The sequence below is a fragment of the Canis aureus genome, chromosome 9 (assembly GCF_053574225.1).
Source record: "Canis aureus isolate CA01 chromosome 9, VMU_Caureus_v.1.0, whole genome shotgun sequence".
In the NCBI taxonomy this organism is placed as follows: domain Eukaryota; kingdom Metazoa; phylum Chordata; class Mammalia; order Carnivora; family Canidae; genus Canis; species Canis aureus.
The window spans coordinates 73734981-73749892 of NC_135619.1; the positions used below are offsets into that span (position 1 = coordinate 73734981).

Genomic DNA, 14912 nt, shown 5'->3' on the forward strand with positions numbered 1-14912 from the left:
GCTTTCTGAAACTGCTCTGCAGTTGGAGATTAGCCTGTGCAACCCTCCTTCCTTCCCTCTCTCCATCTCGGGTTGCAGACCTGCTCTGTGAGCTGACAGTCCTTCCTGCCTCTTCCAGCTGTTGCCCCCTTTCCCTCACAGATGTTTCCCCAAACAAATGCCTCAGTGTCTACTTCCACCATCAGGTCCTGTTTTTTGGTGGACACGAACTAATGCGACAGTGTAGTTCAGCCTTCCAGGACTCCTGGAGCCTACTTCTGTCCATTACTGGGAGAGGAGGCTTGAATCCATCAACAGAAATTGTGTATTTTTTCTCATTTCAGTTCTGTGCCTTTCTGCTTTGTATATATATTTTTTCTTTTTAAAATATTTTATTTATTCATTAGAGACACACAGAAAGAGAGAGAGGCAGAGACACAGGCAGAGGGAGAAGCAGGCCCCATGCAGGGAGCCTGATGTGGGACTTGATCTCAGGACCCTGGGATCATGCCCCGGGCTGAAGGCCCGTGCTAAACTGCTGAGCCACCCAGGGATCGCTTCTGCTTTATATATCTTTTTAAATTGTAAAATATATAGAACATAAAATTTACCATTTTTCCATTTTTTCATGTATGGTTCAGTGGTATTAAATATGTTCATATTGTTGTGTTGTTTCATGCATTTTATTATTATTTTTTTTTAGAGAGAGGGAGAGGGAGTGAAAGAATCCTAAGCAGGCTCCACACCTAGCACCTGATGCAGGGCTCAGTCTCTTGACTCTGAGATCATGACCTGAGCCAAAATCAGAGTCAGATGCTTAACTGACTGAGCCACCCAGGCGCCCCCCTCCTCCCTCCCTCCCTTCCTTCCTTCCTTCCTTCCTTCCTTCCTTCCTTCCTTCGAGAGTGTGTTTCATGCATTTTAAAATTCTATTATTAGGTACTTATAGATCCTTTTATCACTATAAAATGTCTTATCTCTGGTAATATTCTTTCTCTACTTTGGTGTCAATGTAGATTCTCCTACTTTCTTATAATCACAGTTTTCATGTTAATATCTTTTCCATTCTTACCTTTAGTTTATCTGTGCCTTTATATCTAAAGTGCATTTTTTGAAGATAACCTAAGGTCAGGTATGTTTTACTCAGTTTGACAATCTCTACCTTTTTTTTTTTTTTTTTTTTAAGTAAACTATAACCAGTATGGGGCTTGAACTTGTGACCCCAAGATCAAGAGTTGCGTGCTCTACTGACTGAGCCAGCCAGGCACCCCGACAATCTCTACCTTCTGTTTGGTATATTAAGGCCATTTGTTTTGAATGTAGTTACTGATGTGGCTGGGTTTAAGTCACAGTTTCTCAGCATGACGCAGTTGACATTTTGGTTAGGAGATGCTGTCCTGTGTATTGTAGGATGTTGAACAGCACCCCTGCTTTCTACCTACTAGATGGCAATAGTATCAGCCAAGTTGCAACAACCTCCAGATAATTGTCAGATGTCCTGGGCAGGGTGGGGTATAAAATCATCCCTGTTTGAGAACCATTAGTTAAGCCTACCATCTTGGTAAGTGTTTTTTACTTACTCCACCTATTCTTTACATCTTGTTTTTTTTTTTTTTTCTTTTACTACAGTCTTTTGGACTAATTATTTTTTCATATTTTTATTTTATGTCCCATATGGCGTTTAGGCCCTACCTGTTTTATTTTTCTGTAGTTTTTCTACAATTTACAACATGTGTCCTTTAACTTATCTCCATCTACCCTCAAGTAATAGTATATCACTTTACAAATGATATAAGAACTATACAACAGGGGCAGCCCCGGTGGCCCGGCGGTTTAGCACCGCCTTCAGCCTGGGGTGTGATCCTAGAGACCCAGGATCGAGTCCCACGTTGGGCTCCTTGTGTGGAGCCTGCTTCTCCCTTTGCCTGTGTCTCTGCCTCTCTCTCTCTCTGTATCGGTCATGAATAAATAAATAAAATCTTAAAAAAAAAAAGAACTGTACAACAATTTATTTTCCTTTCAGATTTTTTTGTTGCTGGCATATAGAAATACAACTGATTTATGTATATTTCACTTATATCCTGTTTTATAGATTTCTTGGGGCTCTCTACATAGGTAATCACTTCTCCCTGTGAAGAAAGCTTTTTACTGGGATCCCTGAGTGGTGCAGCGGTTTAGCGCCTGCCTTTGGCCCAGGGCGCAATCCTGGAGACCTGGGATCAAATCCCACGTCGGGCTCCCGGTGCATGGAGCCTGCTTCTCCCTCTGCCTATATGTCTCTGCCTCTCTCTCTGTGTGACTATCATAAATAAATAAAAATTAAAAAAAAAAAAGAAAGCTTTTTACTTCATCTTTTCCAATGTGTTCACCTTTCAATTTTCTACTTGATTTACTGCGCTGGCTAGGACCTCCAGGATAATATCCACCATGAGAATGGACATCTCTGCTTTGGCGTGTACACTCACTTGCTTCAGATTCCTCATGGATGCTTTCTATTTCTATTTATTTGTGTTTCTAGTTTTCTGAGAGTTTCTATCATGAATTAATATTGAAGTTTCTTAAATACTTATTCTAAATCTGTTGAAGTGGTAACATGATTTTCTTCTTTATTCTTATTTATTCTGTTAATATGGCATATGTATTGAGTTTAATTATTAATCTAACTGCATTACTTCTAAACTCCACTCTGTCATGATGTAGTGTCCTTTTAAAAAATCTTATATATTCATTTTAGTAATATTTTATTATGGTCTTTTGTATCTATATTCATGAGAGGTGTTGGTCTATAGTTTTCTTATGATGTCTCTGTTCTTTCTCATCATACATGTAAGTGTCTTGTATTCTTGATTTTTTTTGTTTGAATGTCTCTGTCTCTAAGTTGTTTAGACAGGCATATATGCAAAGCTAACAGTTTTTCTCTCAGCATTTTTTTTTTAAGATGTTATTTATTTTATTCATGATAGACACACAGAGAGAGAGAGAGAGCCAGAGGCACAGACAGAGTGAGAAGCAGGCTCCATGCAAGGAGCCTGACGTGGGACTCGATCCGCAGACTCCAGGATCAGGCCCTGGGCCGAAGGCAGACACTAAACCACTGAGCCACCCAGGGATCCCCTCTCTCAGCATTTTGAAGATGATTTTCCATTGTCTTCTGGACTTTATTGTTTCTGTTGAGAAGTATTGTTTCGTTGAAATTTTTATTTTATTTTATTTTCAAGATTTTATTTATTTATTCATGAGAGAGAGAGAGGCAGAGACACAGGCAGAGGGAGAGGCAGGCTCCATGCAGGGAGCCCGCTGTGGAACTCGATCCCAGGTCTCCAGGATCAGGCCCCGAGCTGCAGGCAGCGCTAAACCACTGAGCCACACAGGGATCCCCAGTGTTGAAGATTTCATGTAATCTCTACCCAACGTGGGGCTCAAATTCACAACCCTGAGATCAAGAGTCACACACTCTGCCAACTAAGCCAGCCAGGTGCCCCAAGAAATTTGGTTATTAATAATTATTCATATCTGGTCATTTACCATTTTATCTAACATATTAATATCTTCTCATGGTCTTTGAGGTTTTACTGTTTCATGACATATTGTGTATATGTGTATTTATTTTCATTAATCTTTTTTCAAGGTTTATACTCCTGAGGAGATGAGTGTTTCATCAGTTCTGGGCAACTTCTAGGCCTTATCTCTGAAGATATTGCCTTCTGTTTTTCTGCTTTTCTTCTAGTTGTCCCAATTAGATATAGATTGGACCTTCATCCTCTGTCCTCTAGGATTCTGCTCTTTCATATCTTTATCTTTTCCTCTATCTTTGTTGTACTGATCTATCATCTAGTTTAATAATTTTCTTTCAGGCTCTTGGTGGCTCAGTGGTTAAGCATCTGCCTTTGGCTCAGGTCGTGATCCCAAGTTCCTTAGATTGAGTCCCGCATTGGGCTCCCCACAGGGAGCCTGTTTCTCCCTCTGCCTATGTCTCTGTCTTTCTCTCTGTGTCTCCCATGAATAAATAAAATCTTAAAAACATTTTTTTTCTTTTAGCTGTGACTAATCTGGTATTTAATCACCACTAAGATTTTAAATTCTTTTGACTCTTTTTCATTTCTATTTCTGATAGTGGCTTACTATTTTTTAATTTCCTTTTATATCTTTTAATAATTTTAAGCATATTTCTTTTATGTTTGGGTCTCTTTGATCTAAATGCAATACTTGGATGGGGGCAACGGGCTGTCCAATTCTATTATTGTTTTTTTTTTTTAGTTTATTCTTCTTCATGAGCCCTTTTTCCCTATAGTCTCTAATTGGGAGCTCCATGGCTGGTCCTAATATGTGTGAATGCTGAGGAACCTGGGTCAAGACTGTGTCCCACAGATAGGGTTTTTTTCTTTTTTTCTTTTTTCTTTCTTTTTTTTTCCCCATAGATAGGGTTTATACTCACTCTGCTGGGCCCCTTAGAGTGCTGTTAACACAGAAGCACTTCAGATCAACTGCCTGGCATGGAGTTCATTTTGAGTAGAAAGAGAAAAGACATTCAAACTCTGATGCTGAATAGGGCAGGCTTAGGATGACAGATTCTTGGGTGGCCCCGGTAGCTCAGCGGTTTAGCGCCGCCTTCAGCCCATTCTCAATTCCAGTGGTCCTGGAGACCCGGAATTGAGTCCCATGTTGGGCTCCCTGTGTGGAGCCTGCTTCTCCCTCCGCTTGTGTCTCTGCCTCTCTCTGTGTGTGTCTCTCATGAATAAATAAATAAGTAAATCTTTAAAAAAAAAAAAAAAAAGATTCTTGGGGAACATTATTTTTTATTCACTCCAGTTGATGTTTGAAAGAAGACAGAGTTCCTTGTCTACTCTGTTTGCCAGCAAATTGATTTTTCCCTAGTTTATACTTTCACTCAGGGTTAGATTTTCAGGGGTTCTACAGAGACTTTGCAGCAGGTATCAGTTCAGCTTCCCATCTCATCTGGCCTGAAGCCTCGTTCTCATTAGCTCTGCTCAGCTTAGGAAACCAAGGCTCCTGGTAGTGACCAGATAGGCCTGGGGTGTCCCATAGCTTCAGGTTTGGCTTCTTGTTTGACAATATTCTCTTTGGGTTTGCCCAAAACTTCCTGGAGATTAGCTATGCATTTAAAAGGATGTTTTATGGGGGCACTTGGGTGGCTCAGTCAGTTAAGCATCTGACTCTTGGTTTTGGCTCATGTCATGATCTTGGGGTTGTGAGATCGAGCCCCATGTCAGGGAGCCCCATGTCAGTGTGGAGTCTGGTTGGGATTTTCTTTCTCTTTCTCTCTCTGACCTTCCCCCCACTCACTTGTGTTCTCTCTCTCTCAGATAAATAAAATCTTTTTTTTTTTTTTTTAAGAAGGATATCTTATGTATCTTACTCAGCAGTTCTAGGTGTTCAGAAAGGAACATTTTCCAAAATAGCCAGACTTATACTGTGGGAATATGTGGCCTCATATTTTGTTTCTATTGGAAGCTAAGTATTGATAATCTGATTCTTGGGACATTTTGGTTCTTAAGTCAAGAACCATAACATTTATTAATGATCATAATAAATAATATTAACTTAAAATATTGATCTAGTAAAAAGCTTATGTACAAGCACTGCACATGGATATTCAGGCTTTCAGCCCATCTGAGTGATGATTTGTATTTTGAAACCATATCTTCAGAAAAATTACACAACCATTTTGAATTTGTGTTATTATATAGCAAGATCTCCAATAAGAGATTTTTGATTCCTGATGTGGTGGCAAATTTTATAATTACGAATTCCCAGGATGCTGTTATCTTCAATATCCTGCTGCCATGTCAAGACTACCTGTGTCTAAGACATGTACTATCACTGCCTTTCCTCGGAGCAGCACCAGTGGATTCTGCTCAAGGACCTATCACTTGTGTTTCCCACTCCACAGATGATAAAGTTCTTTTATTCTCGTTCTTCTCCCAAGCCTGCCAAGCCTTCCATCTATCTACAGGGCCTGTGGATTCACCCTCAGAGGGTGCATAGAACAGCAGGGCAGGACAGGGCCTCTGGAGAGAGCCATACTTGGGTGTGAATCCTAACTCTTGACTCCTCCAGCCATGTGTCCTTAGACAAACCACTTCACCTTTGTAAAATGAGGACACCCCAGCACCTACCTTCATGGTTGTTTGAGGAATCAAGGAAATAATGCATGTGAAGTGCTTAACAAGTTGTCTGGGGACAAGGGGCACTCAGTAAAGGGAGTTGCTGTGCTCCTTGCCTCGTCATCATGCTGTCATCATGCCAACCAGGTCTTGACAGACTTTTCCTTCTCCATCAGGGTTTACTGCCTTTGTGCTCATTCAGTTTGCTGCTTCTCTGGTCTAGGCCCATACTAGCTCCAGCCTGAACTGCCACAGAAGCTCCTGGCTGTGGGAAGACCTCCTTCTTCTGTGCTGCACCTGATTGGGCTTATCAGAAATACCTCTGATGGATACACAGGAAAAGTCAGGAATCTTTCAGGGCTCCCCCTTTGCCTTCCTGTAGCTTAAGATCCAAATCCTTTACCTTCCATCACGATCTCTCACCAGATATATTTATAGCCCATGAGAATACCCTGAAAGCTGTAATGTACCAGATGAAAGTGAGTGCAGTCATCACCACCCCCGCTGGCTGTAGGCGGCTTTTCATGTGCGTGGCTCTCTGCCACAGCTCAGCTTTAAGAGGGCGGGACTGCGACCTACTTTAGTTTATATCACCATAGCAGCTGACTCAGTATCCTGAATGTGGAGGGTATGCTTCTACACTTGACAGATTGATTACCATCTAAATTACTGCATCAAAATGTAGGGATCACAGTAGTTTATTGGAGATTTGCTATATGTCTTAGCAAGGTCAAATGGTTGTGTAATTTTTCTGAATGAATGGTTTCACTTAATGGGCTAGAAGCCTGAATATCTGTGTGCAATGCTTGTGCATGTGCTTTTCCTTTTTTTTTAAGATTTTATTTTTTTGAGAGAGAGCGAGCGGGGGAGAGAGAGAGAGGGAGAATGAGCGAATAAGCAGGGGGCCGGGAGAGGAAGAAGCAGGCTCCCTGCTCTCAACTCAGAGCTGATCCCAGGACCCGAGATCATGACCCAAACTGCAAACACACGCCTAACTGACTAAGCCACCCAAGTGCCCCCTGTACATGTGCTTTTTTTTTTTAATAAACCAATGTATTAAGCCTGAGTTAGTGTTTAGAATTTAATTTGATTACTGATCTAAGAAGGAATCCATTTGCAAAGTGCTTTCAGATGAGCTTGATCCTCCCTGCAAGCCTGTGTGGCAGGCACACGTGGACTACAGTAATTAAATGGCTTGTCCACATTGAGAGAGAAGAAAGCAGAGCGTGGACCTGGGATAGCTCTTCTTACTCCAGACTCCTGTTCTGGGGGAAGGAAATACCTCTCCAAGCTCTTTAGTACTCTCAATAAGAGCTCAGAATATTTACACTTGATTTTTTTTTTTAAATATTTACACTTGATTGATCAGCATTTCCCGAGTTAGAAATGTGTTATTTTGTCATTTCAAAGATTAAAGACCTACAAAGAAAAAGGAGGGTTCTAACAGATGTAATTATTTTTCTGTATGTATACATTTTCAACCAGGACTCTGTAGAGGCTGCAGCCTGATGAAGCTTCCACCTCCATGGGTAATGGTTACATTTTGGAAGCTAGCCTGATTACAGGTCCATTTGTCGTGGATGTTTGTTCTTTTAGGGGAAAACAGAACCCATCACAGTGGTGAAGCTGCTGAGCTGCTTTGATGACCTAGTGGCTGCAGGCACCGCCTCTGGGAGGGTTGCTGTCTTTCAGCTTGTATCCTCGCTGCCAGGGAGAAATAAACAAGTAAGTACTAGTTGCTTTGGCATTTCTTAACTTCTTGGCATATTCTTCCTGGATTTTCAAATGAGAAATCCTTATATGCCTGGAAAATACATGCTCAGAAAAAGCTTCACCCTGTGCTCTTTATAAACCAGATAACATTTCTGTTCTTGGTAGGACACTTGGCAGAAAGCACATTTGGACAATTTAGATTTTGCCTAATTTTCTCTGGCTGTCCTTTGTTAGTTTTAAAGATAAATAGCCTGGGATCCCTGGGTGGTGCAGTGGTTTGGCGCCTGCCTTTGGCCCAGGGCGCGATCCTGGAGACCCGGGATCGAATCCCACATCAGGCTCCTGGTGCGTGGAGCCTGCTTCTGCCTGTGTCTCTGCCTCTCTCTCTCTCCCTCTGTGATTATCATAAATAAATAAAAATTAAAAAAAAAAACAAAAATTTAAAGATAAATAGCCAGAGGGAACCTTCTAGCATTTTGCCTAGGAAACAAGGTTGGGAAAACAAGCTCCTCCATGAGTAGGAAGGATTGTGTACCCCCTTGCCCACAGAGCCCCGTCTCACAGTGTCCACCCTTTCTTTCCTTGTGCGCATGTTTACCATTTATTCCCAGCTTCGGAGATTTGATGTCACCGGTATTCACAAAAATAGCATAACCGCTCTGGCTTGGAGCCCCAATGGAATGAAATTGTTCTCTGGAGATGACAAAGGGAAAATTGTCTATTCTTCTCTGGATCTAGACCAGGTAAGATTATTTCCAGAAATATTTTGGCCTTCTTTATTTGGAGAAATTATATCCATAATTACATTTTAGTCAGTCCTTTTGTATTCTCAATCATTGTCCCTTTATAATCTCATTATTTGTAACATTTTCCCTCAAGGACTTCTCTAACGTTTTCTAAGCTTCTACTTCGGTGACTAAAGGGTTGGCAACTCTTGTTTGCACTGGCCCCTTCCTTCACAGTGTTCATTCTCCTGCTGTCTCCTGCTGCCCCTTCAAACATAAGCCATTGTCACTCCTCTCCTTGAAGGGTTTGTAGGAGCCATGTGAAGCCTTTCATAATCATAACTGGGGACAGAGGGCGGCCCTAGTGGCTCAGCAGTTTAGCACCATCTTCAGCCCAGGGTGGGATCCTGGAGACCCAGGATCGAGTCCCATGTCAGGCTTCCTGCGTGGAGCCTGCTTCTCCCTCTGCCTGTGTCTCTGCCCCCCCCCCCTCTCTCTATGTCTCTCATGAATAAATAAATAAAATCTTAAAAAAAAAAAACAAAACTGTGAACAGAGTTCAGTGCTTTCAGGGGGTGGAGAGCTTGCCCTGTGGGAGGGAGTGGGCAGAGAAGGTTTGGTGGCACCCCAGTACCCTAAGCTATGGGTGCTCATTCCCCATCAGTAGATGAAGAACCCAAGGCTCAGTGGCCCAGTCACTAGCCGGGTCATAAGGAAACACCACAAGCAGAGCTCAACTTCAGGCCGAGGTTCTGCCCCAAAGCCCATGCCTTTTCCACTTCACGTGTGGCTCTGTGTGAGCTTGTGCTTCATTTGATCATATCTGCCCAGCTGGACTGAACACCTTAGTGGCATGAGCCTTTCATTTTCTTATTTGTAGCCTTCATTCCTCATGGATAGTAGGAACTCAGCAATTACCAGCCAAATGGCTTTTAGTCCCTCCAATCCACGACTGGACTATTGCAAGTTAGCTCTAGCACTAGTTCTCAAGGCTTTTGGTTTTCAGGACCCCTCTACACTCTTAAAAGGAGGACCCCATGGAGCTTCTGTTTGTATAGGTTATATATAAGTGCGCCATTTTGGAAATTAAAATGGAGAAATTTAAATTTAATATTTATTAATGGTGTTTTGAAATAATAAAACTGTTATTAGTAACAGTTAAAGTAACATTTTTATGAAAGTAACTATTTTCAAAACAAGTGAAAAGGACATTGCTTTACATTTTTACAAATTTCTTTAATGGCTGGCTTGATGGAGGATGGCTGCATGTTGCATAAACTGATACATTGTTTTGGTTGGAGTATGTAAAGAAGATCTGGCCTCTCACAGACCTGTAGTTGGAAATGGGGCAAATACTGTAATAGCCTTTTTAGAGAATTGTGGGTATTCTTCATTAATCTTATCCCCCAACTGGCGGATGGTGTTTTTTTATTTTTAAAGGTGAGTGGTAACTGGGAAGCTGAAACCATATGGATGGATTTTTTTTTTTGTATTGTTACAGTAAAATCCAGTGGCCTGTCTTGCACTTTGAATGACTCCTTGATCCATGCATGATTTCATGTGTTGATCACTTGGAAAACACTGATCTGCAGATCTTTTCAAATGTTGACACATTTAATTATATAATATCAAAGAACGCATCTTTGTTAATTTTTAATATCACCATCATTCTGATCAGAAAAGTCTTTAGCTACTGAGAGTTCCCCAAATTCACAGGAATTGATACAAGTTTTCAATTTGAATCCTCATTGGAAAACTTGAAATTTATTTACTTATTTATTCTTTCTTTCTTTCTTTCTTTCTTATTTATTTATTTATTTATTTATTTATTTATGAGAGACACAGAGAGAAGATTTTATTTATTTATTCATGAGAGACACAGAGAGAAGGCAGAGACACAGGCAGAGGGAGAAGCAAGTTCCCTGCAGGGAACCCGATGTGGGATTCAGTCCCAGAACTCCAGAATCACGCCCTGAGCCAAAGGCAGACGCTCAACTGCTGAGCCACCCAGGCATCCCAAAAACTTGAAATTTATTATCAGCAACAAACACTAATACTTGTTTTCACTGAAGTGGCAAGGTCACTTTGTTCCATCTGAGAAAATGTCTGCCAAATACCCATGCTTTATAATTATAGTATGTCAAGTAAAAATGGTATTTTGTCAGGGGGAAAAAAGCAGCTGGTTGAGCTCATAGCTCTAATGGTCAAACAAGTGCTTTTCCTTGAGAGACCCAGAGTACCTCAGTATGCAGCAGAAGAACCATGTGCATGTCCCATTTTATCACAGAAAATTCAAAACTGTGTGTACCCAAGAGCCAGGATTTAATTAAATTGAGATTTTTCTGCATCAGAGACAGTCTTCATTGAAACACACGTTTTTGCCGTGAGTGTGTGATGGTAGAGGGCACCATGATGATTATTGGGGTTCAATGCATTGCTCTGTCCACTGTGGCTTTTGTGTCAGTGCAAATGTCAGCTCAGTGAAAAAGGCAGATGCAACCTGGTATTATAATGAAAATACATTTGGCCTTGCAGACTCTTTGGAAAAGACTGCAGACCATAGTTTGAGAACTGCTGTTCTGCAGGAAAGCATTGAGGTTATCAGGAGTCCCTGTGTTATATGTACCTTTCTTCTACTCAGGCCTGCGGGCAGCACCAGGAGAGCACTGCTTGTGAGTCCGCATTTCAGGAAGTGGAGAGAAAGCCGTGTGCAGAAAACAGTGTCCTTATTAGCATGCTGATAACTTTTTCCTCAGCTTTATTGAGGTTCTGATAGGTTTTTTAAAAGATACAAGTACAAAGAGATTTGCAAAAAAAAAAAAGATATGGGAGAATGAGTGTTTTTGCAAAATTCATACAATAAATTTAGTTCATTATAAGCTAAGTCAAAAACTGAAAAGCTAGAGTTTACGTAACTACAAATGTGGGAGGGAAATCTGTTTTAAAAGTACTTGGTGTTTGAGGGTAATGAGAATTTATTTTCATTGTGTTGGTGGTTGTATAACTGTGTGCCTTTGTCAAAATCCATAGATGTGTATACCTAAAAAGCGTGAATTTTACTGTATGTAGATTTTACCAGTGAATCTGATTGCTGCCCTACAACTGCCAAAAGTCTGTGACAGTACATCAGTATTTCTTAAACAATTAAATTCAGTCAAGGGAAGAGTCACTTGTAGAAGCAGATTTTTGACACCAAGAAATAAGAGTTTGTTTGTGCTAGCAGTAAAATGCCTTCTAGAGTTTACCTTTGTTCTTCAGTATATTTAATACTATTTCAATTCCTTTCTTCTGTTTGTTCTGAGCCTTTCAGTTGGCAAGAATATAATGTCCCCAGAATTGCTTTGAACTCTTTGTGGGGGAAGAGTGTAATGTGACCTCAGGTGATAGTTGTCACAGTAATTTTATAAAAGTCCCATTGTGTTCTATTAGAATAAACAATACAGTGTAACATATTTCTGCTTAGATCTTTGTGGACTCTTCTTCGAACTCTCTACTGAGACATTTTAAGGGAAATTATACAGAATTTTTTAATGTTTCTTGCCAAACTTGATGTAGCCGGAGATAGATGTTAACATTGTTTTCTTGGTAATAAGAACTTTTCGAAATAAGTTCATCACAGTGGGCTGACATTGAATCTGATAAGAATTAACAGCATATGTTTTAAGGTGTAAACTGACCCAAATTCAAATAACAAAAGGATGCTTCCCAGTCATAGAGGAAGGCGGGTTACTTTAACTCCATGTTGAGTTGGGTTTAACTGGACTCTCTCACAGGGTGTCTGTAACTCCCATTTGGTTTTGGAAGAGCCATCCTCAATTGTGCAACTGGATTATAGCCAGAAAGTGCTGCTTGTGTCTACACTACAGAGAAGCCTGCTTTTTTACACAGAAGAAAAGTCTGTCAAGCAAATTGGAACACAACCAAGGAAAAGGTAAAGGTCACAAGTGCCCCAGGGTGGTGATTACAGAGAAGTTTTAAATTTTTCTAGGTTTCCTGTTTGCCATGTGCAAGCCCTCTGTAGCTCTAAGCCTGGAGTTTCCCAGTGGGTCCCTAACCTGCCCAAGGCACCTTGTCCTAGCATCAGACAGGAGGAGTGTGTCCCTCTTGTACTACTGCAGGAAGCTGCAGACATGGCCTCTCTGCCTTGAGTGCCAGGATGTGGTCTGCTTGGGTCCACTCCTGTGTGGGCACCCCCCACCACAGCCCCAGTGAAGGATCGGGGACCCCTCTGCACTGTGTGGGCTGTGCCAGGCTTGGGGATAGCTAGCACACAAGGCAGATGGGAGCCTACCATTATGGAAACTTAATAAACTCAGCAAAAAAGTTTTTAATAGCTGTGTTACCTGCTATGGAGCAATGTGCAGCATGCTATCAAGCTTCTACCTAGCCTGGGGATGAAGGCATACTTCCTGAGGGAGTGGGTAAGGAAGATGTGGAACTGGCCAAGAGGAGTAGGGAAGGTCTGGAGGGGGAGGCTTCCAGGCTAAGAGATTGTCCCCCCATTTACCTGCTACCTGGAAGGACAGTAAGAGAAGGGATAGGCCAAGTCCAGTTGCCTGCCAGCCGTGTGGGAAGAGGCAGCAGGAGTGCATGGGTGACCTCCCTGCCAGAAACACACTTGTAGAGCTCTGGGGCCCAGTTTATGTGGAGGTTGGGTCAGTGAGGAGGGGCTAGGTAGAGCGATGGGGCCACCCCCCCTCATCCTGAGAAGAGAGGGACAGAGAGCCAAGTGGGGGCAGGAAGAGAGGATGGGTGCCAGCGGCTTATAGGTTGGGCGGCAGGATTTAGAGAAGTCCCTGGTAAAGGGGCACTGTTGCCTACAGAGAATCAGTGGGGCAGGGTGGGTGGGCTGGGGAGTGTGGAGAGCAAGCTGGCAGTGAGAGAGACATGGGTTGGCTGCGCCCACAAGGGAGGGCCTACGGAGCCTGGTGGTGACAGCTGGGCGGGTGACGGATGGCCTGGAGAAGGGGAGGTCAGATGGGCGGAGCATGGCAGCCCTTAGCTATTAAAAGACCTGGTCATGCCTCCCTTTGGTTTCTGTTTTTCGTGCTGAATACCCCCTCAATTCCATCAACAATTTGGCCTTTTTATAGCAGTAATCTCCTTGTTAGCTCCTGGGAAACACAATAGAATTTGTAGCTGGGGCTTAGTGGTTCTACACATCTATATCTTGCTTTTCCCTCTGCCAGTGTCCCCCTAGTCTGATGTTTTGTTCTGACTTTTCATCAGTATCTTACTACATTGTGTGTTTTTAGAAGGATAGTGGAGGATAAAGACAGATACAAAAACCAGGTACTTTTCAGGTGGCTCAGCCAGTAGTCTTTCTCTTAAGACCTGGTCTTCCAACCTCCTGTGTGGAAACCTAAGTAAGTTTCCATGAGCCCCTCCTGGTGCACATGTCTACTCTGGTCTTTTGGACTGTGCCAGCACTGTTCCAGGCTGCAGACACAAACAAATGTGTCCCCCTTCTCCCAGGTAAATATATTCCACTGAGCCTTAGAGAAGTAGTGATAACAGAGCAAATGGAAAAGTTGTTCACCTCTTTGTCTTAAAGGCTTGTTTTCCTGTTGGGTGCTATTTGAGATTGTGGTTCAGAAAGGGCATCTGCGGAGTCTACCCCCTTGGAAGCAGTGCTTCATTCAACAAGTATTTGGTGCGTGCCTGTGGGGCAGCAGCGTGTAGTGGACAGCAGTGAGCAAGGGGATAGGTCTCTGCCCTGAAGCAGGATAAATGTGTAGGCCTGGGTGCATGCTGTGGAGAAAACAATCAAGGTGAAGCCTTAGGGGTGGGAGTGGCATGCTCTCTTAGAATGGTCTGGAAAGACTTCTGTGGGAATGTGATATTTGAGCTGAAGCCTCAAACATGGGAAGAGCTGATAGAAGAGCATTTTGGTCTCAGGGAACAGCAAATGCAAAGGCCCTGCATTGGGCCAGGGTTTGCAATGTTCAGGTAGCCCAAGGGTCCAGGGTGACATGGAGTGGGTTGGATGCCCTGGTAGAAAATGAGATGGGAAAGAAGGGCCTGAGCCAGCTTAGGGGGAGGGAGCTGGGGGACCATGTGCTGTTGCCGGAGTTATTCTAAGCATAACAACAAACAAACAAACAAACAAACAAAAACAAAAGAAAACATTGAAGTGCTTTAGACAGGAGAACAGCAATATGAGGGACATTTCAGAGCTCACCCTGGTTCTATGTGGAGACTTAATTGGAGATGGACAGGAGGGGCTCAGGGAGAAGGGTACTGCAGGAATCCTGGGAGCAAGCACGGAGGCTGGCTCCTGGTGGTGGCCTCCAGTGAGATGGAGGGAGCCATAATCTGGAGATAGAAAACATGGGGTTGGATAATGGATTGGATATGGGGGCAAGGGGAA

The 14912-nt window shown here is 42.5% G+C and overlaps 1 protein-coding gene across 2 annotated transcripts in view; it reads left to right on the forward strand.

Annotated features, from left to right (window-relative positions):
* TECPR2 (tectonin beta-propeller repeat containing 2) overlaps positions 1 to 14912 on the forward strand; it is a 102872-nt gene that overhangs the window by 22235 nt on the left and 65725 nt on the right. Inside the window, exons 3-5 of one of the 2 annotated variants that reach the window (XM_077910674.1) lie at positions 7701 to 7829; positions 8429 to 8560; positions 12316 to 12473. In XM_077910674.1, the coding sequence (XP_077766800.1) occupies positions 7701 to 7829; positions 8429 to 8560; positions 12316 to 12473 (419 nt within the window). The remainder of the gene's footprint in view (positions 1 to 7700; positions 7830 to 8428; positions 8561 to 12315; positions 12474 to 14912) is intronic. The other variant, XM_077910675.1, reaches the window with a different exon arrangement.